The 23979-nt window shown below is 29.0% G+C and overlaps 2 protein-coding genes and 1 pseudogene across 2 annotated transcripts in view; 2 read left to right on the forward strand and 1 right to left on the reverse strand.

Annotated features, from left to right (window-relative positions):
* The first annotated feature begins 633 nt into the window (after positions 1–633).
* Positions 634–2262, forward strand: LOC136970826 (UTP--glucose-1-phosphate uridylyltransferase pseudogene; annotated as a pseudogene).
* A 1949-nt stretch (positions 2263–4211) lies between these two features.
* On the forward strand, positions 4212–11647 carry Dlc90F (dynein light chain 90F). Its single transcript, XM_067265646.1, has 5 exons — positions 4212–4381; positions 7697–7738; positions 7818–7941; positions 11315–11392; positions 11464–11647. The coding sequence occupies exons 1-5, from the start codon at positions 4355–4357 to the stop codon at positions 11532–11534; spliced, it is 342 nt and encodes a 113-aa protein (XP_067121747.1). The 5' UTR covers positions 4212–4354; the 3' UTR covers positions 11535–11647.
* A 350-nt stretch (positions 11648–11997) lies between these two features.
* LOC136971214 (coiled-coil domain-containing protein 174-like) overlaps positions 11998–23979 on the reverse strand; it is a 39736-nt gene continuing 27754 nt past the window's right edge. Inside the window, exons 4-12 of the mRNA XM_067265690.1 lie at positions 20638–20738; positions 16678–16736; positions 16060–16276; positions 15139–15240; positions 14942–15057; positions 12859–12953; positions 12657–12783; positions 12455–12583; positions 11998–12373 (exon numbers count right to left, since the gene is read on the reverse strand). Of these exons, the coding sequence (XP_067121791.1) occupies positions 12084–12373; positions 12455–12583; positions 12657–12783; positions 12859–12953; positions 14942–15057; positions 15139–15240; positions 16060–16276; positions 16678–16736; positions 20638–20738 (1236 nt within the window). The 3' untranslated portion in view covers positions 11998–12083. The remainder of the gene's footprint in view (positions 12374–12454; positions 12584–12656; positions 12784–12858; positions 12954–14941; positions 15058–15138; positions 15241–16059; positions 16277–16677; positions 16737–20637; positions 20739–23979) is intronic.

Genomic DNA, 23979 nt, shown 5'->3' on the forward strand with positions numbered 1-23979 from the left:
TTTATCTTTCCACATGTCGTATTTCTGTCACTGGCAGAATAAAAATCCACAAAGACATCCAAAATGTCTCGGAATTGAAGCGTACCAGTATCTTTCGGGAAGAACTCATTTTGTCCCGGATTTTATCTCTAAGTACAGTACCTGGCAATCCTAATTTTGATGGTGCCTGTCAGTGGCCAAGCGGTTCCGTTCCCTCGTTCCCTGAACACTGGGAATTTGGTCGTGGGCCCGGACGGACTGGCCACGTGGAATTTTCCGGGTTTTCTTCACGTGTGTAACGTCTGAATAGGGGGCCAGTTATCCTTAAAAAGACCTCCCGGAAGAATAGGCCTACCCCTAGTCAGATCGTCCGTGTTGCGTTGTCGTAGTTTAACAAAACAAACTAACTAATCTTGGTGGACCTAAGTTTTACATGATTCCTGCTGGCAGCAATTTTATAAAATATTTATTTATTAGTACTAAAATAAACGTAACTAAACGAAAATAAGTATTAAGAATAAAGAGAAGTCGTCTTCATCATAAATTTAGATCACCACCGTTAACGAAATAGCGCGAGTTTGATTTCCTTAGTGTTATATCCTGTATGTTAAATATAATTATGATTATACGGTATTTAATTATTTAAAAAAATTGATAATAACGATTTTTAACAAAACAATAACTTATTGTTAACTAAATATAATTCTTATAAAGAACAAAGGATGAATAAATCAGAAATTCAAGCTCAACTTTCTCAGGTTCTAGATAGTCTCCTAAAAACAGCATCAGCATCAAATAAAGAGGAAGTTAAAGAAGTGTTACAAGGATTTCAAAAGTTATTTCTATATTTCATAAAGGGTAATTTTGAAGTTGAATGGCAAAAAGTCCAGTTACCATCGAACGATGTAATTCTTGATTATTCGACTCTGGAGGAACCAGCAACAGAAAACATCCGCGAAATGTTAAACAAAGTGGTAGTCGTAAAATTTAACGGTGGTTTAGGAACAAGTATGGGATGTACTGGACCGAAAGCATTTCTTACTGTTCAGGATGGTTTAAATTTTTTCGATTTAACACTTCAACATATTCGTCACTTTAATGAGTTATATCGTGCCGATGTACCTTTGGTTTTCATGAATTCGTTTTATACAGATCGAGAAACGAAAAATCAACTACGTGAATACTCTACACTGAAAACGAACATATACTCCTTCTTACAAAATAAGTATCCACGGATAAGTGCAGATAATTTTATGCCTCTTGTTACATCAATAAATGATTCAGATACTAATGTATGGTATCCACCAGGACATGGAGATTTTTACGAAGCCTTTAACAAAACTTTCCTTAAGCGTTTTGTTAAAGAGGGTTACGAATACTGTTTTGTTTCTAATATTGATAATGTAGGAGCTACAATTGATTTGAAAATATTGAACTTCTTGTTGCATTCTCAGAATAAGTTGAACTGTGAATTTCTAATGGAAGTAACAAATAAAACAGAAGCAGATGTTAAAGGAGGCACTCTTATTGAATACGAAAGAAACCTGAGATTATTAGAATTTGCACAAGTACCAAAAGATCACATAGAAGAATTTAAAAATAGCGAAAAATTTAAATTATTCAATACAAATAACCTGTGGATAAATTTAAAGAGTTTGTTGTCTTTAGTTAACAATAATAAACTTGATATGGAAGTAATAGTCAATCACAAGCGCTTAGATGATGGTAAGAAGGTTATTCAATTAGAAAGAGCAGCTGGTGCAGCAATATCATGTTTTAGAGGAGCTCGCGGAATAAATGTGCCTCGAAGTCGTTTTCTGCCTGCCAAAACTACATCTGATTTTCTATTATTAAGGAGTAATTTATTTTATATAAATGATGGCTTATTGTTACCCAATCCCAAGCGTATTCTTCCTACGATGCCTGTTATTAAAATTTACGATAGTCCCCTTACTAAAGTGGAAGGCATGCTTAAAAACTTTGCTGCCATTCCTGACATGTTAGATTTAGAAAGCTTAACTATATCCGGTGATGTCACATTTGGTAGACACGTTTCATTGAAAGGAAATGTTATAATCATTGCTGATCGTAACAAAAGAATCGATATTCCTGAAGGTACTATTTTAATGAACGAAAGTGTTAGTAAAAATCAACAAATTACCGAGATAAAATCAAATCCCGAAACGTAGTTCCCTTTTAAATGTGCTGAAATATCTAATATTTTTGAAAACAAATTGCAAATTATAAACCTTTAAAACGATAATACAGTTCTTATAAAAAAATAAATATTTATAATTCCTGCGTTAAGAATATTCTTATTTTATTTGTAGTGATACAGAATACGTAATTATAAACTATCTATTCTATTTTAACTAACTAATCTATTCATAAATTAACATGTGCATTGCAAAAATTCTCGTTTTTACCAAGAAGAGTAAAATCTTTCAGAGATTAATTTTAAAAGTTTACTCTCTTATAAATTACATAAAATTATAAATAATTCTTATCGTATAAATCACATAAAATATTCAAATTATAACTTGATTGGCTAAATAATTTTACGTCGTGCATAGCACATTAATACGATACACAATTGTTATGGTATGACAGAGTAGACCTACTGTATGATATACGGTAGGTCTACTCTGTCCTATACAAACCTCACTTTTCGAACAATTCGGTTCACAAACAGAATTTAGATCTTATGATTGCATCGGTTGCCGAACAAGTTACTCGGCAAGAGCCGACCACAGATAAATGAGATACAAATGGTGAACTCCCTATACTTAATTAAAGAAAGTCGACGGCTGGACCAATCAGCACAGGGCTACTGATTCAGAAATTAAGTGATGCTGAATTCAGAAGTTCTTACTACAACACCAAGTACGTACTACGACTTTTATTATTTTTTTAGTTTATCTTAGCTTTATTATTTAAAAGTAAGCGCCGTTTATTGTAATCACCAATTCAAAACGAAAAAATCGATCAAAATATTTTTAGGATACAAACAATAAACGATAAAATCACTACAATACGAAAATAAAAGAATATTTTATCAAACATCAAACAAACCAAGCAAAACATTCGTTAAAATACAATTAATTTTTAATGTGTTGTTTTATTTAAAACAATTTTTTATAAAAACGTTGTTTCACTTAAAAATTGTTTTATTAAACAAACTTTATTAATTATATAATCTGCATATATAAAAATAAATTCTTGTTGATTTGTCCTTTATACAAATCTTTATTCTTAAACCGATCTGGACTTGTTTGTATGAGTATTACTTAGACCAGGAATGGCAAATCTTTTTGAGTCCACGTGACATATAGTAACATTTCAATCTTTAAAAATGTTTATTCGTGCCGAGGTTTTAGACTTCGATTAACGAGATTCAAAGAAATGAAACGAATATGCTTTAATTAGAATAAATGTAAAGAAGCTGATTGAAAATAAGGATGATCAGGTGATAAAACAAAAGGATGATTGAAAAAGAAAAGTGATAAACCGAAATCGCACGTTACGTGCCAGATGATTTTTCCGACGTCACTTTGGGCACTCGTGCCATTGGTTCGCCACCTTCGTCTTAGACCCTAGAATCGACATTAAACTATATGAGGAGATGGAGAAGTGGATGGGCATCGTCAAGTGGGAGTGCCACATTCCCCGACTCTGTTGACATCCCTGATTTTCTCAGGGCCACGTAACTCTAGAGCAAACCACGTATGTGTGTACGTGTATACGTGGTATGCTCTAGAGTTGGAAATCTTGAAAAATTATTTGTATCGTACATGAACCAGAAAGAAAAACAAAAAATATTGTTTATCAAAAAGATCTACAAAATGAACAAGCTCAAATGTATTGTATAAAGTAGAAAATTATATGTAAGAGTTGATTATGTATAAGCTTTTTTTTTCCTTTTAAATAAATAATATATAATATTTTAGAAAATACAAGGGAAGTGGCCAAGTGATAAGGGAGCGGTCCCGACATAGCTAGACGGCTGGATGGTCTAGCGGTTAAGATGGCAGCATACCATTCTGGAGACCGGAATCACATCCCGACGGGTGAAAAATCCTCAGGAATTTTTGGGGATGATCCGTCCGGATATTTATATTCTAATGAATATTACGATAAATTAATTTTAACGGAAATAAATATTAATAATTATTACTCGAGAAAGAACTGTTGGGCGTGTTTGTGATAGTAAACAAGTAATCTGGCAGTTCTTACATACGATTTCAATAGCAGCAGCGAATTAACTGTTTTTTACATTGGAAATTATTTATCTCGTTTCTCTTAGACCATTTCGATTAAAATAAATTTATATAACGGATAAAACTTCGAAATTCGTTTACACTGACAATTAATAAATATGGACGAAGCACAGTCTGTGGATGAGGTGGGGTGTCAACATTTTCTATTTGTGTAGACACGAAACGAGTAATCACACCTTAATGTGTCATAAACATTTTAAGGTTCATCCATAAAATATTTGAATCATTGGTAGAGCTTAGAGTTTAGGCTTTTAGACTATATATATAGATGCATAAATTACCTAATAGTAACTTCTATGATTTCTGTTTCATTTTTGATATGTATTTATTTATATAATATACAAATTATTTAAAGGTCCAAAAACATGCATGCTGCAAGACATATTGTGGCTGTAAGGCAGAATTTCCTATCCAAAACAATGAAGCAATTGCCTTATAGTCTTAATAAATCACCTTGCAAATTCCATGTTTTTAGACCTTTAAAAATGTTTCTCAAAAGTTGCCAATTCCGGCATGACAGCCAAGTCCAAATAGCTGTAACTGAATGGTACATTTCGGCAGCCTTCCTCTTTTTATATGGAGGATATACACAAACTTATATCGTGTTGAGATATGTGACCGAACGTAGCAGGTGGTTTTTCTCGGCAGCTAATGCGAGTTTGCCATTATATTGTGTATACCGTAATCCTGCCGTGGTGACCGATGATGCCGTGTTTTATATGGTTCGGTCTACGTTTTGTTTTGAATGACCCTCGTAGATACGTTGAGTTGTTATTTTAAATAGACTTATAGTATTAATTTATGAGTTCGAAATAAACGTTAAAAAGTGTAAAAGTCAGAAATTTATTGTTTCGTACCTCGGAATCGGATAAGATAACCTGAGGTGGCATTGACCTTTGTTTTGAGGACTCTTGGCTCGTTTTTTAGTATTTCTTCTGAACTTGTGAAGTATTATATTATAGTTTTTTATCCTGATTTTATATTGTTATCAATATATAATAGAGTTATGGTTGTTTAAATAAAAATTTTAAAATACAAGTAAAATATCTTAATGATTTAGGACTTATGATTTTCATTTTGTTAGACTATGACGTGCAATGCAATCTAATAAAACAAAACTAAGAGGGCGATTTCTTTTTCAACCTCCGATGGTCCATAAAATACAGACGAGTGTAAATAACAAAATTAATTTATTACCGAAAGTTAGGTACAAACATGATTACTTTTCACCATGAAGATTGAGGCATTTGTCATAACTGTGGATGGATTCTACAAAGAGGGGAGCTTTGCAATCCCCTCTTCGTAGAATGTTCCCACCAGTGACTTGAAACGGGTCTTAACATTGTTTTGAAGATCGTCATTAGTCTCAAACCTCTGCCCATCTAGCCATGTTTTTAATTCAGGAAAGAGGTGGAAGTTGCTCGGCACTAAATTGGGGCTATACTCTGGGTGTATAAAAAGTTTCAGTTTTCAGACTTCCACCCAGCTTGGAAGTCTTCACACCTTTAATGTGTGAGACTCCACCTCTTTCCTGAACTAAAAATGTGGCTAGGACAGCAAAGATTCGAGACTAATGATTATCTTCAAAACAACGTTAAAGCCATCTCGAGTCACTGGTGGCAACATTCTATGAAGAGGGAATTGCAAAGCTCATCCACAGATACGACAAATACTTCAATCTTCACAGTGATTATGTCGAAAAGTAACCATGTTTGTACCTAATGTTTGCTAATAAATTCATTTTGTTATTTACACTTGTATTTGTTTTATAGACCATCAGAGGTTGAAAAAAAGCAGTCTAAGCATTTACTAAATATATTCATATCATACAGAATAAAAGTTTGTCTTGTCAGGTATCTGAAAGAAATTGTTAAAAAACAAGCTATTATTATTATTTTTTATTCTTATAGAAATTGGTTGTAATCTTTGCAGTGCCAATAACCTTCAGCAGATATAGAATCTTGTCTTTCTATTGATAAATGCATTGTAAATTGTAATTAAAATCTTAATATTTGTTAATTCTTGATGATAAAAAGATTTATTTTCCTCAAAAAGAAAGGGACTTTTAAAAAATAAGCAATTAAATCTTCCTTCCTTTCTAATAAACATTCTTAATGAAATTTCAATAAAGCTTATTTTTTAAAACATTTTCAATTGAATAGTATTGGAAATTAAGCATTAAGCATAAAATAAATGTTTTGGCTTGGATTGTAATATAACAGATTGGATTGTAGTATAATGTCACATTATATTATAATCCAATTTGTAGTTTATCTTTTTTTTTCTTCTTCATAATTGAAGTTTAGACTATTTACAAAAATTATAATATTTTTGAGTCAAACTTAATCCTTTTACATCACCACAGAAATAACAGTTAACATGGTTTTTTTTGTTTGAAGACAATACTTCTTGTATTTTATCTGTTTTCCTGTTTACTTGAAACTGGGAGTCAACTCTAAGAGGATACAAGTCATTTAATCTCTATTAGTAATTAAAATACTTAACCACTTGAAATATTATTGGAAGATAAATGCATTCTGATCCCTTAGAGTTGGGTTTCATGCTTGGAACTGTTAAAAATTTTTAAAAAATCCAAAATATGCATTTCTTCAGAAATACAAAATGGATTCAAATAAAGGCTATAGAAAAAGTAACGACGTATTCATTTCATTGAATTATTGAGCTAAACCATTGATATAGGCAAGTCTGTCATAGACTAAAAGTTTTTAAAAAGAATTCAAACTAGAGATCCAATTATGTTTATCAAAATTTTTGGTATTTTTCTGTTAACGGGACACCCACTGATATGTACAGCAATGGGTAAGATTCAAGCTCTGAATGAGGAGTTTCACACCCCTAGAATTGTTGTCCCTTTGTGATATATTTGCATCCAAAGGTGTTTATAACATGTATCAGTATACTACCTATTCTACATGTGTGCTTTGGTGTGAGCAATAGAGAACATCTGTGCCCAGGTGGGGGCTTAGCCCCACTCCCCTAAAACTATATAACATCATTTAACTCCATGAACAGTTAAGTGAGCTACTCAAAATTGGCATAGTCACGTAAATGTGATACTCTTAGGGGAGAATGGTATTGCATATCGGATTAAAGTTACAACTGGCATCCCATTAACAGAAAAGAACCAAATTTTTAAAATATTTAATTTTTAAAATGAAATATTCAATGACAATGTATAAAGATATTTGTTTTAGATCAGTTTTATCTCAAAGAAAGATATAAACAATTTAATATAAGTTATAATTATCTGAATTTTGTTTTGATATTATTTATTTGTTTTCATTGATTCTTTAAATTATAAATTTTTTATCTTATTTTTATTTTAGTATTTTGTTTCAAATTTATTATGCTATTATTATTATAAATTTTATAAGATGTTTAATATTTATTTAAGTATGATTGTTTAATTTCTTCTTCAGACAACATTTGTTATAGATGATGTCAGTACTATTATTAAAGAAGTAAGTAATTTATTTTAAAATAATCATTTTAACATGCAATAATTATTCAATCAAACATTTCATAAACATTTCATAACAGGCTGTTGAGGGTATTATAGCTGGAAATGCTTATCAGCACAGTAAAGTCAATCAGTGGACCAACAGTATTGTGGAACAGATCTTAGGACAACTAACAAAACTTAATAAACCCTTCAAGTATATAGGTATGAAGTTAATAACAATTGTAATAGTTATAATCATTATTACTAATATTTGAAATTTTTTAATTTTAATTTTTAGAAAGAAATTTAGTTAATTAATAATAGAACTATTAAAAATTTGATTGCAATACTATAAAATTTGATTTATGATTAGTTAATAAAAACAATTAGAATATTTGTAGATAAGATTTAAATAAATCAAGAGTAGATATATAGAATAGTGATTTTTAGTTGTATAACCAATAAATAGTTTAAATTAGAATTCATCATAAAATTACAAAATTTAAGAAATTAAACCAGGTATATTTATTATTCTAAAATTTTTCAAACCGATTGTATAATTTATGAATTAATCCTGATGTGAAAATAAATGAGAATGCCATGCCAAGTACATAAAATCATCCAAACAACTACTGAGCCAATAAAAACTAAATTTTTCACTTAAATGTAATTATTTATCTTAATATCAATATTATTGAAAGAATGAATATATTGTGTTAAATATTTGACATGCTTTTTCACCATATTAATATTTCACTTTGTTATTGCACTGAATGAACTTTACTGATCAACTCTCAAGACATTATAACACTTCTGCTGAGACCAAGAAAATTCTTATGTAGTTTTCCAGTTCTATTAAAATAGTTCATGCTTATCTTAAAAAAGGAAGTCCTTATTTTTTCCTATATTACCAGGCAATTGCTGTTGAACAAAATGTCTATATTAGTAATCTTCAAACTTTCATCTTATGTCAAACTATTTTCCCTAAACTGTGGAACATCATAGCAATATTAACACTCAGGTGTGAAAAGTTTACAAATTATCATTTAAAATACTTACCTGTATTTAAACTATTATTTGAACACAAAACTATATAATTATGTAAGGTTGTTTAAAATTTTAAAAATTAATTAAAAACAAATTTCAAAGTAGTAATATTTTTTTATTGTCAAAGTAATAATTTTAATTTAAATTTAATGTGCTTGTGGAATTCCAGTTTCTAGAAACATTGGTCTAGACCACACTATTACAGTTACATTTACTTTTATTAAAATTAATGTACAGTAAAACCAGCAAGAAGTAGAATCTCCTGAGATGAAAACTCTTGAAAATTGCAGTGATTTCTGCATTACTGTCAAATTTTCCATACAAAGTATCCTCTCTAAAGTGGAATCTGTGAAACATGAACATTAATAAATGTATGTTTTATTTGTACAGTTTTATTTGTATTAGTTACTAACAAGGACTGTTCAGCATTGCAGGGAGAGGTCCTCATTATAAAATACTGTGTTTCCCACAAGATGGCAGAGAGTAATATGCAAAATTTGGTCCCAATCAGTCAAGGATTTGGCAACTGTTGGGAGATGAAATCAGGGAAAGGAGATTTAAGGTAGCATATTTTTTGGATTGTAGAGATTAACTATGCAAAATTTGTCTGGATTGCTCAAAAGCTTTCAGTGTTTGGGGTAGGGAGAGGAAATCAGAGCAAGATCAAAAATATTGATCTTGAATTCAAGTAAGCAAACCACCCAAAAGGAGCATTCAGAAGTCTACATTAACAGTGAAAAAACAGAAATTTTGCTTAGACCATAATTTTTTCATCTTTGAACAGCACAGTTTAAGAGATTTTAAGGCCCTTTCTCTGCCTTTTTGGCAATTGTAATACATAATTAATGTTTATTTACTCAAAAGACCACTTGTAATTCAAACTTACCTTATTTCAATTCTGTAGTTCTCTTCAGAATGTTTCTTTGATTTCTTTAATGATTAAATGAAATTAGTGTAAAAAGAAAATGAAGGTGTTTAGAGTTTTTAGATTTACAATAATACATACTATATTGAGTTCTGTATACAGTAGTGCTTTGTAGTTCAAATTAAATTTGCTCCAGGAGACCATTCAAACACCGAATTGTTCAAGTTTGAATCAATTTTCCTGGTTAGAAATAATGGAAAGCGAATGAATCCATTCCCAGACCCTAAATAATACTCATTTTGATAAATTATGTGTATTTACTGTTTAAGGTATAAAATAATAACAACACAATTAAATGCCCTAAATAATAAATTAAAACATGAAAACAAATAAAATATGTAAATATTGTATATTAAAATGAAAATTGCATTTATTGAATGCACACTGTTGACTTCGGTATCTTAAACATGGTTGCCAGATTCATCCCACGTATACTGCTTCCATGCTTTTCAATAACTTTTTTCCACCTCAATTGTCAATACTATATTCGTCCTCTTAGGCTTTGTTGCTTGTACACACTTCTTGAGGCCATGATTAATATGTAGGGTTATATATATATATATAACAAAATACACCAAGAATAAACAAAAAAGCACTGAAAATACACAAGCCTAACACGAGATGCTTTCACACCAAGAATGAGGTGACTTATGTATACAACAGATGGTGTTTATGCAGCAAGTGCAATTTTTTCACTGCATGTGCAGTTCAAATGTAGAAGCATCATTCAAACTCCAGATGGAATTTCTCTTGAATTTAGTGTTAAATTAAAAGTATGAGATACTGTATATTTAAAGTTTTGAATTTTTATTTGCTTTTTAAACAGCTTTCATTACTGAGAAGCATATTCATAATAGAATAAAAGAAAGCATGCTTTATAGGTTAGGCTTAAACATTGCAATTTAATCATTTTTTAATGAAAATAATAAAAGACTGATGTTTTATCATCTCTAGAAAGAGAGAGAGGAAATGTGTAGAATATTGTAAATAAATTTAGGAGCATTAACAAAAATGATATTCCAAGACAACAGTTTTTCACCAAACTTGAGGACTTATCTTCAATTGGAACAGAATAATTTTTTATCTAGAAAGATCTAGTATTTTATTTAGAGTATCTTCAGAAATTTTATTACAACATTCTTGCAATAACATCATAGATAAATTGACATTTGGTATAATATTTCCAATCATCCATCCTGTCATGTCGACTTTTCCCTATTTCAATGATTAATTTATAATTTACAACAAATTAATTTCCTGAAATGTATTCGTATTTTAAACATAAAATGATAAAAATGTAATACTCTTTCCTTGTATTCATTTTTCTCTTGCTTAAAGGTAGTTATAACTTAAATTTTTCAGTTTTATCAATTATAATTTATATAAAATTTTTGCAAAGCATGTTTTATCCTATATAAATTTTAAAAACTGTAAATATTCTAAATACAAGTGTTTGTTTAGTTGTAGAAATATTATAGAAAAACTATGCATTTGTAGAAAATATGCCTCAAGAAGTTACAAATGAGGCAGAAGTAAATTAATGTAATAAGTTTCAGCATTAAATAAAAAGAAAAATTGTATACTGTACTTATTAAAAACTTACAATATTATTATATATTATAGTGACCTGTATAGTTATGCAGAAGAATGGTGCAGGATTACATACAGCCAGTTCTTGTTACTGGGATGATTCCACAGATGGTATTATATATTTGTCAAAATTTAATAATAATTATAAAAAATTATTTAAAAAAAATTCTGTTTTGTTACAGGAAGCTGCACGGTCAGATGGGAAAACAAAACCGTATACTGCATTGTTTCAGTTTTTGGTCTAGCCATATGAATTGCCATCACTTTGCCTGCCATTAAACAATAAAATTTATTTATAAAACTCTCCCTTATGATTCTCTATTACATGTAATAAAGATCAAAATTAAAAATTATCTGAAAAATGTTTTTATACCATTTTTTTTAAATATATTAATTTCTAGTAAAAGTTCATAAAAAATTTTCTTTAAAATATTACATAAAATACATTTACAGTTACTTCAGCAGTTTTACTTTATAAATCAATAATTTGTTAAAACAATTAATGTATAAAATGATATATAAATATGGCTGTGATGTTTAAAAACAGATATTTTAATTTTTTATACTAGTTAAATACTTTTTTGATGCTTTGTGAATATTAAAATGTTCTTTAAAAAGTATGTTTAAGCCTTTTATCTTCTATTTAACATGGACATAACTTTATATTCTGATGTATAATGCAATAAGAAATTATCTAAATTATGATGAAAACAAAGTACCTATAATGCTAAATTTAATTTTTATATGTCACTTTACAACAACAATACACAAAACAATATCAATGAGGAGAGTAGTTAGAAAATTATTCAGTTTGCTTTCTGTAATATGTCACTGTCTCGGCTATCATCCTTTCAATTTCGCTGTCTGAAGTGGCTTGAGACAATGGAATGCTATCGTTTTCATTTTCGTTTACTTTATCATCATCCTCTATTTCTTCTGTATCTTCCTTTACTTCTTCGGTAAATTCGGGAGAATCGGATTTTTCCTGATCAGATTTTTCATCGTTGTCTGTATTTTTGTGATAGGAAGTTGGAGGAGCAAATTCCTTAATTCTGTCAGTTCTTCGTTTTTCAATCCACGATTCTTGTGTATCTGTATTATTGTTATATGTATATTAAAATTCTATTCTTTATTAAATTACTATAAAAGTCTTACAGACAAAATTATAATTACATTTATATTTTTGTTTTTGTGTGTTAAAAATCTTGCCTACATCCCAAGGCCGAACTTTTGGTGATGTTTCAGGTTTTTCTTCTTTCACTTCTTCTTGGACTGGAGGTTTCAAAGGATCAAATTCTTCATCTAAGCAAATAAATTTAATTATAAATAAATACTGTTAAAAATAAAACATTTTTTTTTTTTTTTATATACATACCACTGATAGATTCATCAGACTCTTCCACTTCAATATTTTTTCTTTTTTTAACTTTATCCAATCTGGCTTTTAAAATAGCCTTTCTCTTCTCTTTCAGTCTGTCTCTAGCTGATCGTTGCTTTACTGTCTACTCCAGAAAATTAGATAAAAGGATTATTGTATAATAATTTAAGTTTTAAATACTAGAAGATAGATAATTTACCTGTTCTCTTAACTGATTTAGATTTTCCAATTGGGCTTTTCTTTCTTCTTCTTCAGTTGAAAAAGAATAGTAACCAACACCATGTGATCTGATTTCTAAAAAAAATTTTTTTATTATTTTTATTTTGTAATAATTTATTGTAAATTGATGAAAATGAAATTTAATTTGAAAACCATTGATAATTGTTGAATAATTTTTTAAATTTTGACATTTTGTCAATTGAAATAAGTTTTTATGATTGTGTGTGTCAAGTTTATAAAATTTTTGTTATGATAGTGCTAAAAAAAATTGATAAGTTTTGACATATTCAAATAAATTCATTATTAGCATATGATAATGATTTAAGTTTAAAAATGCCTATAAAAGTTTAATTATGTGGACTATTTCTTCTTGAATAGCTGAAGTTAAATGTAATAGGATATTACTAGTTATCAATTAGATCAATGTTTTCCACAGTGTTGTAAATAAATTAGTCAAGATTATTTGCATACAATGAGGGAAAAAAATACTAAAATTTTCCATTAGTCTGGCATCCAATAATCTAGTATTCTGCAAATTGAATTTGGACACATGGTGTACTTAAGACCAAAGTAGAATTTGAGGTAAAAATGGAGGAATGCAGTCAGTTACATTGCTCCCAACACTTTATTGTTACATTGCGTTGGGAGGTCAACTATACAATTGTGAGTGATGATCAAGTTTTGTGAAATCACATGTATGTGAAAAATGATTGCACATGAATCATTTGGAATGTTGGTTTAGTGCATTAATATGTTCATTAACATTGGTGTTAAGGATCAATTAGGTTTGAACAAAGAGTATGTGGATGTCACCACTAGAAACATCAACAAAAGGCTTAAGAAGCACATGTATGACATAAGCAAGGGACACTATTCTTAGCACTATCCAGAGTGGCACAAACGGATGGTTCAGTAATTGAATGGGCTGAGGCCAGGATTGTTACACCGGTGCATTCACCAATTCTGGCAATGAATTTGGAAAAGTTTGAAATTTATAGATACAGCCTCATTGGAAAATGTTTAAATTACAAAGATGCTATGGTATTACCATTGGCATGGAAATATATGATCAGGAATGGCTCCTAGAATCTGATGTATAGTGTGCAGTCGATATAATTTTATATGTTATGTTGTTATATTTGTATTTTTATTTTATTTTGTTCTACTCTATTACTTTGATTTGTTCGGTTTTATGTATTTAATGGATTAGTTATATTTTTTAATGAAATGTTAGAACCGTTTTAAATTCAAATTTGTTATTGCATATTCGTTCGAATATAGAATGATTGTAAACGGTCCAGTGAATTGATAACCTGATGATGGCCTGTTGATCAGGTTGAAAACATTTGCTTAAAACAGTAAAATAATTCTCAGCTGCAAGGTGTATATAATATTCAATGAGTCTGAGTATATGTTGAAGATTAAAAATTCTACATAGTCATAATGTTTAGTCATATTGTATCATCTTGAGACATATTTTCTTGGCAATTGTTTACATAACAGAATTTTGGGTACAAAATGTACAGCAATAATCAAATTACATATAGCTTAACACAATTAAAAGCTTCAGATAAGGAGGCATTAAACAAAATTAAAAGATATATTTTATTTCTGAAAGTGCTTTCAACATAATTTACAAACGTCATCCTCAGGCAATTAGAATAACAGAGAGAATTCGAACAAAATATTTAAAATTTTAAAAACCTTAACAACATTAGCAGTTTTGGAACATAACATTTTAAGAACAAATATAAACTTTATAATTAAAGTTTATATTGTTCTTAAAATGTGCATAAATTATGACAAAAGCACTTGAGAAATAAAATATATCTTTTAATTTTGTTTAATGCCTCCTTATCTGAACTTTTTAATTGTGTTAATACAACTGTTGGCGTGACTTCCAAGCTAAGTATTTAGTATACCTACACATAGCTTATCAAATTATGTGAAAATACAAAAATTTACTGGTACATGTACAATATCTGGTCTCTTAAGTGGTGGATTAATGATCTTCTACTTACATTGTAAGTAAATAATAACTAAAATTCATATGAAAAATATACCATTGTTTTGTACTGTTTGATAATGAACAGGTTCGGCAGGAGTTTCAACTTCAGGCAAGTCAGAAGAAATATTTTCAGAAGATTCCTGATTTACAGACTGATCTTCCTCAGGTACACTAAATAATTGAAAGATATTTATCCATAAAAAGTTTAACATAAATATATAAATAATATTTTATTTTTAAAAATATCATTACATTTTGTTAGTTTTCTTTAACTGTTTATCCATTTCTAAAAGATCAGGCAGATCTTTTCTTAAACATCTTCTAGATCTTCCTAATGAATCTGTATAATCAACCCTAAAAATATCAACAATAATTTGAATTACAAATTTTGATATATTATTGGTTTTGGAATAACTTTAAAATAATAATTAAAATGTTTACTAAACATATTTTACTTGAATTTTTTTATTAGCTTGAAAAATTGCATATATTCATATTTATGTATAAATACATAAATGAATTTTAATGATTAGTACTATTTCATCTTAATTTTGTTTTAAACTGAAAAATTACTACTACTAAATCTGCATGCTTGTTTATGTTAGAAGTATTGATGATCAAATGAAACCAAGAAGCACTTTTTAGTTTAGAAAATTCTAGATTACTTTCTCACTCATAAATCACTGAAAATGGATATTAAAAAAAGTTTTTACCTTGACAAATTTCATATATATTAATTAGTATAAGGACTTGATGTCATCAAAAAAGTGTCGTTTCTATTTTATTTTATCTATTGATAAAACATTTTAGGAGCATTTCAACTACCATCTTCAGCTCATTGCCATTTATGTTAGTTATTATATATTTAAATTACTTACTTAAGTTTAGATAAATTCCTTATATATTCTTTCTTTTTATAAAAATTATGCTACTTAATATTTACATTTTGACAATGAATATCAGTATATTATTGAATGTAAGTTTACAAACAAAAATATATTTTGTATCTCACTACTATGTATGATGAAGAGTTTGCAAGTATACAACCTTTTTTATATATATATATTTTAACAGGATCCTGTTTGATTATTTTCTAATCTTTCACCAATTAAATATTGGATTTCTCAAGAAAGACATTAATTCAACCATTTTGCTACATATTACAAAATTTACCATTCTTCATCAGGATTAGGAGCTTCAGAATCATCTTTATCCAAAGAATGAGACGATGTGTCATCAAAGTCAACATCTTTCTTCTCTTCATTAACATTAGTATTTGGTTTGACTGATGATATACTTTTTTTCTCAACTTCTTTAGGTTTTCCTAATTTTTTTTGATCAAGTACTTTTCTTTGAAAGTCTACTAAATATAATTCTTTTACTTCGTCATCTGTGAATAAAAATATATTTTTATATTCTTAAAACAGAGATAGAAATATCTTTATAATATATTAATGATTTTTATATCCAAGCTTAAAGTACTTTAATTAACAATATATATATTAAGTCCAGAAGTTATATAAATATTTAAATGCAAGCATTTTTGGCATACATATAACATTCTTCAGTATATTCTTTAAATTTCATTCTATTTCACTCAATGTTACATTTCATTCTGCTTGAAATCTAAAATTAAAATGTTTTATGTTCTATTCCACTCTATGATGTATGTTGGCTTGAGAATGGAATAATGTATGCTGAATACATTTTCATTTAATTTATGTAACTTTTTGGCTAATATATATAGTTTATTAAATTATTTTAAGCTTAAATAGCTTTACTAAATCATACTTGGTACATTTCCATCTGTTAAACTTTCATAAATTTTAGCTTTCTTCTCCAGAACAGTTCTGTAAGAAAATAAAAATAAATAATAAGAAAAATATGCTAGAATAATATTTTTAAAAATTAAATTGAATTTATTAATTTCTTTAAGGGTTAGAACCCCTGGAATGGGGAAAATACATTAGTTAAAATTATTATAAAAGAAAAATAACATATAAGTACAAGTATCTTTTACAACATAATTTCATACAATATCATTTTCATAAGGAACAACTGAAATTATAATTAAATTCAATTGTAATGTGAGAAATTTTTGTACAATAAAAAAGCATATTTTGTAATAAATAGCCACCATCATTCACAGAACTGACATATATCTGAGCCAAACATGGATATCCCTGTTTTTCCACACACAAAAAAAAAAAAAAAGTTGCTTAAACAGAATTGAATGAAAATTTTTCCAAATTAAAACTAATATTTTGGTTGTAGATTATAGGAGGATCACAGGAGAATAAAATGAGTACCAAGGATGATGCAATGCTACACTTATTTTAGCGCTTCATTTTGTATAAATCTTGAAAACTTGTATAAAACTTGTAAAAACTTTGTATAAAACTTGAAAATTATAAACATCTTAGAAAGCATAGCTACATTTTCTGGATCAGATTCCAACCAAATAAGGAGAATGCAATTGAGTTGAAATTTTCTAAAGTTGAGAATAACAATTATTATTTTTTACATTGAACTCAACTTTACATATGCTGCATATTCCAATTAAAGTGAGTTTTTCAAAATCTCATTGATGAAACTAAATGTATTAAAACAAACCTTTGAACTAAATGTTCAAGATATGAGGATAAAAGTTTTTTGCAGAATAAGAAACAGAATGGTCTAGGTTAGGGGTGGCAAACCTACAGCATACATACCCAAAGTAGCACACACGAAGAAATCATCTGGCACATAACGTCATAAGATTTTGTTTTATCGTCTGTCTTTTTCAATCAGCTTTTTCACATTTATTCTAATTAAAGCATATTCATTTAATTTCTTTAAATATCATTATTTGAAATCTAAAACTTGGTATGCATAAGCATCTTTAAAAGTATGACACACAAGCTAAAAATGGTTTGCCATCACTGGTGAAGGCTAAATAGTGTATTATAATACAACATATACAATTTTGATAAATTATTAATTTGAAAAATGTTTCAATTTGAATACCATAAAAAGCAAGCAGTCTACCAACGAATTAGATTTAATAGAACCATGAATTTTTAATACTTCTTTTATTCTTGGCATAAATTTCTTCTTAACATATTTAAAATGTTTGCCGAAAGTTGGAGAAAAGACAAAAACAATGCCCAAATAAGAAATTTCTTTACCTTTTTCTACATGATTATTTTCAATAAAAACAAGGACCATTACCAAATATAAGAATTTTTGATTTTTTTTTGGTTAATTTGAAGTCTATTTTTCATTTACATAACTTGTTTAACTTCCTTTGCATATTAATAGAATTTTTAGCTAGATCGTCATCATCATTAGCACATTTCAACAAGTGTATATCAGTAAAGTATAGAAAAACCCTATCTGATTTTAGGTGTTTAAATATTAATGGTTAGTTGTTTGTAAAAACAAATACAAGATTCAGATCTCTATGAGGTAAGTCTCTTTCTAATGGAAAAAATATCCTGTATGACCATTTAATGTGTTAATCAGAGTATGCAGACCTGAGAACAAAGATTCAATCAATAAATATAATTTTTTAAGAATATTTACTATTAAAAATAAATTTTGCCACATGAAAAAAGTAATTTTATATTATATTTGAAGTATGTAATATGGAAGATTCTACTTCAGACAGAGAATACTTTCAATTAGAACACTAATAAGTACTTTTAAATACTCTTACATTAAAGTTATAAGTAAAAATAACTTTTAAAATGCAGTATTTGAATTTTTAAGCCTTTTGAATTACTATTTTTAAACACATTTGTATTAGTGATTTTAGTAAAATTAAATCAGAATTATATGTATATTTCTGAAAGATGGACAGGCATAATTCACTACTTGGGGATTAGAATATGGAATTATATGTTGTTTGTATTCCAAAAAGGTTTGGTTTATAATATGAATGATTTCAAATTTTAATAAATGAGATTTTGAGATTATACTACAACTTTTAAATATAGCTAAAATGTTTCATAGCAGATCAGAAAATTATAAAAATTGGTCATCTTGATATAGTTATTACCCATTGTCCAATTTGGCAATTTAAACAACACTTCCTTGGATGAGTTGTAATCAAAGGAAGATGTATCATTTGTGAAGGAAATGAAATCAGAGATAAAAACTTATGAACTTCCTTGTTGAAGTTCACAATCTCAAGCTTAATTAACTTTTTACAAATATTAATATAAATACAAATATTATTTTATATCAAAACAACAGCCCTGGATTCTAAGAAATTGTTTCAAGAAAAACCTGTTGTAGTTTTTCTCTTGTTTTTCAAATGTCTGAAATTGTTAATAATAACGATTATATTAGGGATTTACAAATGGAGTTAATCGATTTGGCCTGTGAATGGCTCATATAATGATAGCACCAAAGATAAGCATGATATTTTAAAACTGATATTCATAGGAAGCATGTAATCCATTGTATTGTCTACTTAACAAAGACTTTGGAGAATGGCTAGGAAATTTTCATCCATTATCCACAATAGGTGATGTCCATAATGCCCATTTAATTAATTTAAGTGTACTGGTACATTAATAGTTCTATTCTCTGCTGATATCAGATACTGTCCACTAACTACAGATTTCACACTACAGTCAAACCTGTTTTTGTGTGGTGGATAGGGACCGCATAAAAAAAAAAAAAAAATCGCACGAAACTTCACGAGTGGCTATAAAAAATAGTTTTCGTAACACAATTAAAAAAATATTTTTTTTTATGCGGTCAATAGGGACCACATAAAAAAAGTCTCACATAGAAAATAACTCAAAACCGTACGAAATAGAATTTATTGACAACAGATGTCAGCACTTGACTGCATCGTCTCATCTATCGTCTGTTTTACATATTTTTGTCCAGGTGGTGTTTTTTTGACTTAAAAAATAAATTATTTCATTTTTTGCATATTCATGCAATAATATTACTATAATAAGTTTATTTAGCTATAATAAGTCAACGTGAGACATGACAAATCGCACGAGACTAGTCGCCAACTATACCGCACAAATAAAAAATCGCACAAAAAAAGACCGCATAAAAACAGGTTTGACTGTATATGATTTATTCTTATTAAGCAAGTTTAAAAAATTGAATGTTGTTTGCCATTAATAAAAAACAAAATTATTTATTTAATTTTCTATTTAAGAATTTTTAAAAAAAGAAGAAAAATTAAAGATATTTAATTTTTGATTATTTATTTGATTCATGAAATATAAATTTTATTTCTGTACTGCTGTTTTATCTTGCATATATAATTTTTTCCTATTAATTTAGAAGATGTTATTCTATCAATTTTTGTAATTAAAAAAATTTAAAATTTAAATTAATTAAATTTGCAGGAAATATATCTAAGATTTTTAAAAATTTTATATAAACAAAAAAAAGCTAAACAATGGCAAATTATTTGGCTATAATATGGCTATGTAATTAATTAAATACTAAATTTGTCTAAGGGCAGGCAATTATGATGCTTCTAGACAAACTATTTCATATTTAATTAATTAAATGGCCATATTATAGTCCAATAATTCAGCAGTCTATTTGGTTTTAACTATAAATCAGGTTGTGAGTTGATATTTACATATATAAACAAAAATATTTCTGAATAGCGCTGTTCAGAACAAAAGTTAGATGATAATTTTTTGTTACAAGATATCTGTTATAAAATGAGTTAAATCATAAAATCTTAAAATATTTTAAACTAATAAGAACATAATAAAGATATAATACCTTGACTGTTGAAGTAAATCAATTTCTTCTTGTGAAACAGGCTTTTCTTCAACATCTTTCTTAGCTCTTTCTTGTACACCAGCATTCTGCTTCAGTGATTTCTAGAATATAAATCTAATCACTTGCAGTCCTAGAAATGTTTTAATATTATCAAATTCTATTGAATAAATGAAAAAAAAAAAAAAAAAAATAGTAGGCAAGTTCACTTTAGACAAAATATTATTCATTTGTTAAGACATATTAAGTTTATCAATTTCTATTGATTTTCATTTATCATGATATTAGCAGATGAGCCCAGTGTTGCCTAGGAAAAAATAACAACAACAAAGATTAAAGAATAATCAAACTCTTATTTAAATGTTTTTCCATAATCGAATAACCATTTAGGAATGGTTGAGAATCTGATGCAGGGGTTCGAAAACATTCGTTTTCATTGTTTCACTATCATACCGTAATTGGTTTCGAGTGCGTTATTATCATTAATTCAGTGTGGTGAGTAGTTATTTAAAGATTAAGATTATTAGATTATTTCATACTTCTAACCTTATATTATAGTATTTGATTTATATAACTACAAAAGTTATTTCACATATGTTTTAAATTGTGTTAGATTGGTCGCTTAGTGCAGTGATTCTCAACCACCGTGCCGCGGCACTTTAGTGTGCCACGAGATTTTTGAAGTGTGCCGCCACTGCAAATACCCATACATAAGTGACGTCAGACAAGTGGTTCAATTAGTTCTACCTACTAAAGGCACGTTTGGAAATTGTAACCAGTGTTACCAGTAATTGCCGGTAGTTACCAAGGCATTTAGAAAACTTTGACCTAAATAACCAACTGTGTTTAAAAATCACTGTTATGACGTCACCGGTTGTCCTGCGGTACTTACTGAAGTAACTGTGTGTGCCACCAAATTTTTAAATTATTAAAAGTGTACCGTGATGAAAAAAATGTTGAGAATCACTGACTTAGTGTGATAAACCCTTATGTAAGATAACCTTTGTAGTTATATAAATCAAATACTATAATATTGGGTTGTTCGGAAAGTTCGTAGCGATTTTTGATAGCCGACAGTTGAGACACCGATTGACGCAAAAATGATTAGAATTGTACAAACCAATGAATATTACGATAAATGACCTTGAGACGCGTCCGTTACAAAAAAACCGTTAAGATTATTCAAATAGCGTTTAATTTGGCTCATTGCAAAAATGGATGCGAACAACGTGCATTATCGACACTTGTTTCTTTTCTTTTTTCGTAAACGCAAAAATGCTGTACAAACAGCAAAAAAGATATGTGATGTTTATGGTGGGAGTGCTGTATCAGAATCAACTGTTCGAAAGTGGTTTGCAAAATTTAAAACGGGTAATTTCAGCCTTGAAGATGCTCCTCGCTCAGGAAGACCTCCTGTTATTGAAGAGGACCAAATCAAAGCATTATTGGATGAAAACCCTCATTACACAACTCGAGAGATTGCAGACATAGTGAAGTCATCAAACAGTACTGTATTTCAACATCTAAAGAAGCTCGGATACGTGAATCGTTATGACATTTGGATACCTCACGACTTAACGGAAAAAAACTTACTGGATCGCATCTCCATTTGTGATTCTCTTGAAAGACGAAATGAAAATGACCCTTTTCTGAAGCGTTTAGTGACAGGTGATGAAAAGTGGATCATTTATAACAACATCAGCCGAAAACGATCGTGGGGTAAGAAAAATGAATCACCATTAAAAACTCCAAAGGCCGGTCTTCATCCAAAGAAGGTCATGCTCACTGTCTGGTGGGATTGGAAAGGAATCCTGTACTATGAGCTGCTTCCACAGAATCAAACAATTGATTCTGATAAGTATTGTTCCCAATTGGATAAGCTGAACATGGCAATTAAAGAAAAACGTCCGCAACTGGCCAATAGAAAAGGCATTGTGTTTCACCAAGATAATGCCAGACCTCACACGTCTTTACGAACACGCCAAAAATTATTGGAACTAGGCTGGGATGTTTTACCCCACCCCCCTTACTCACCCGACCTTGCCCCGTCGGACTACCATTTGTTCCGTTCTCTACAAAATTCCCTTCATGATAAAAACTTTGATACTTTGGAAGCTTGCAAAAACCACGTGGATCAGTTTTTCGCGGAAAAAACTGGAAAGTTCTACGAAGAGGGTATCATGAAGCTGCCCCATAGATGGCAACACGTCATTAAAAACAATGGCGCATACATAATGGAATAAAAGTATATTTTTAGTATTAAAACAATTTCTTTTATTTCTCTTAAAAATCGCTACGAACTTTCCGAACAACCCAATACAACACATTAAAATGAAAACCATATAAAGAGTTTGTTTATTTCAGCCTACCATTGTCATGTTTATTGTGATACTTGGATGGTACCAAATGACATAGTTTCATTGGTCAAGTAGACACCTGTTGAAAATATATCTTATATTTTTTAAGATAACATTAGGAAAAAATATGATAACTCTAAGAAACTGTGCCATTCACAGCCAAATATCAAATGGTAATCTGCCAACAAATCAAATTTAGCAAAAAAAAACAGACCAATATTTAAACTCTGCATCGTTGAAAACTCAAAATTTATTTTGTGCTTGCTGGTAACCTCGTATTATGAAATTTTCTTAATCAAATGCCACTATACTGCTGGTCTGATAGAAAGAAGGGACTTACGGAAAGGGGTTGAAGTAATTTGAATAAAAGTAGTCCAGGGGTGGCAAATCTGTGATATGTAAGGAGAAATCATCTGGCATGTAACATATCATATAATTTCGATTTATCATCTGTCTTTTTCAATCATCCTTTCAGTTTATCACTTGATCATCCTTTTTTCAGCCAGCCTTACATTTATTCTGATTAAAGCATATTCATTTAATTTCTTTAAATGTCATTACTTGAAACTAAAACTTTGGCACACATCTTTCAAGCTAAATATGCTTACTATTTGGCACATAGGTTCAAAAAGGTTTACCATCCCTGAAGTAGTCATTGACCATCCTCTCTTCCAGGAGGATGGTCAATGACTACTGAATAATACTGGTCTACTATTAATATCTGAAAAGTAATCTGTGTTGGATCGGTTGTGATGCTCCCATATATGATTAAAGTTGCTAACCTTAACATCCGAAAGACTTCATATAAAACTAGTTTAAATAAAAAAAATCTTGTAAAATTGTGAGAAAAATTGCTTTTATGTGATGATAGTGTTTATATTTTTGCAAAAGATTAACTACATGGGAAGTATGTTCTCATAAATATGATGTTTATATAAAAATTATTGGGTTGCAATTTGGAAAAGTTGTAGATCTATAAATTCTGTCT

This window comes from Centruroides vittatus, unplaced genomic scaffold (genome assembly GCF_030686945.1).
Source record: "Centruroides vittatus isolate TY-2023 unplaced genomic scaffold, ASM3068694v2 contig_1050, whole genome shotgun sequence".
NCBI lineage: Eukaryota > Metazoa > Arthropoda > Arachnida > Scorpiones > Buthidae > Centruroides > Centruroides vittatus.

Excerpts from the sequence above, each read along its gene's own strand:
- Dlc90F (XM_067265646.1), top strand. The coding sequence starts at position 4,355 with ATGGACGAAGCACAGTCTGTGGATGAG. Across the intron at positions 7,942-11,314 it reads TAAACCCTTCAAGTATATAG|TGACCTGTATAGTTATGCAG; the intron begins GTATGAAGTTAA and ends TATATATTATAG. Across the intron at positions 11,393-11,463 it reads CTGGGATGATTCCACAGATG|GAAGCTGCACGGTCAGATGG; the intron begins GTATTATATATT and ends GTTTTGTTACAG.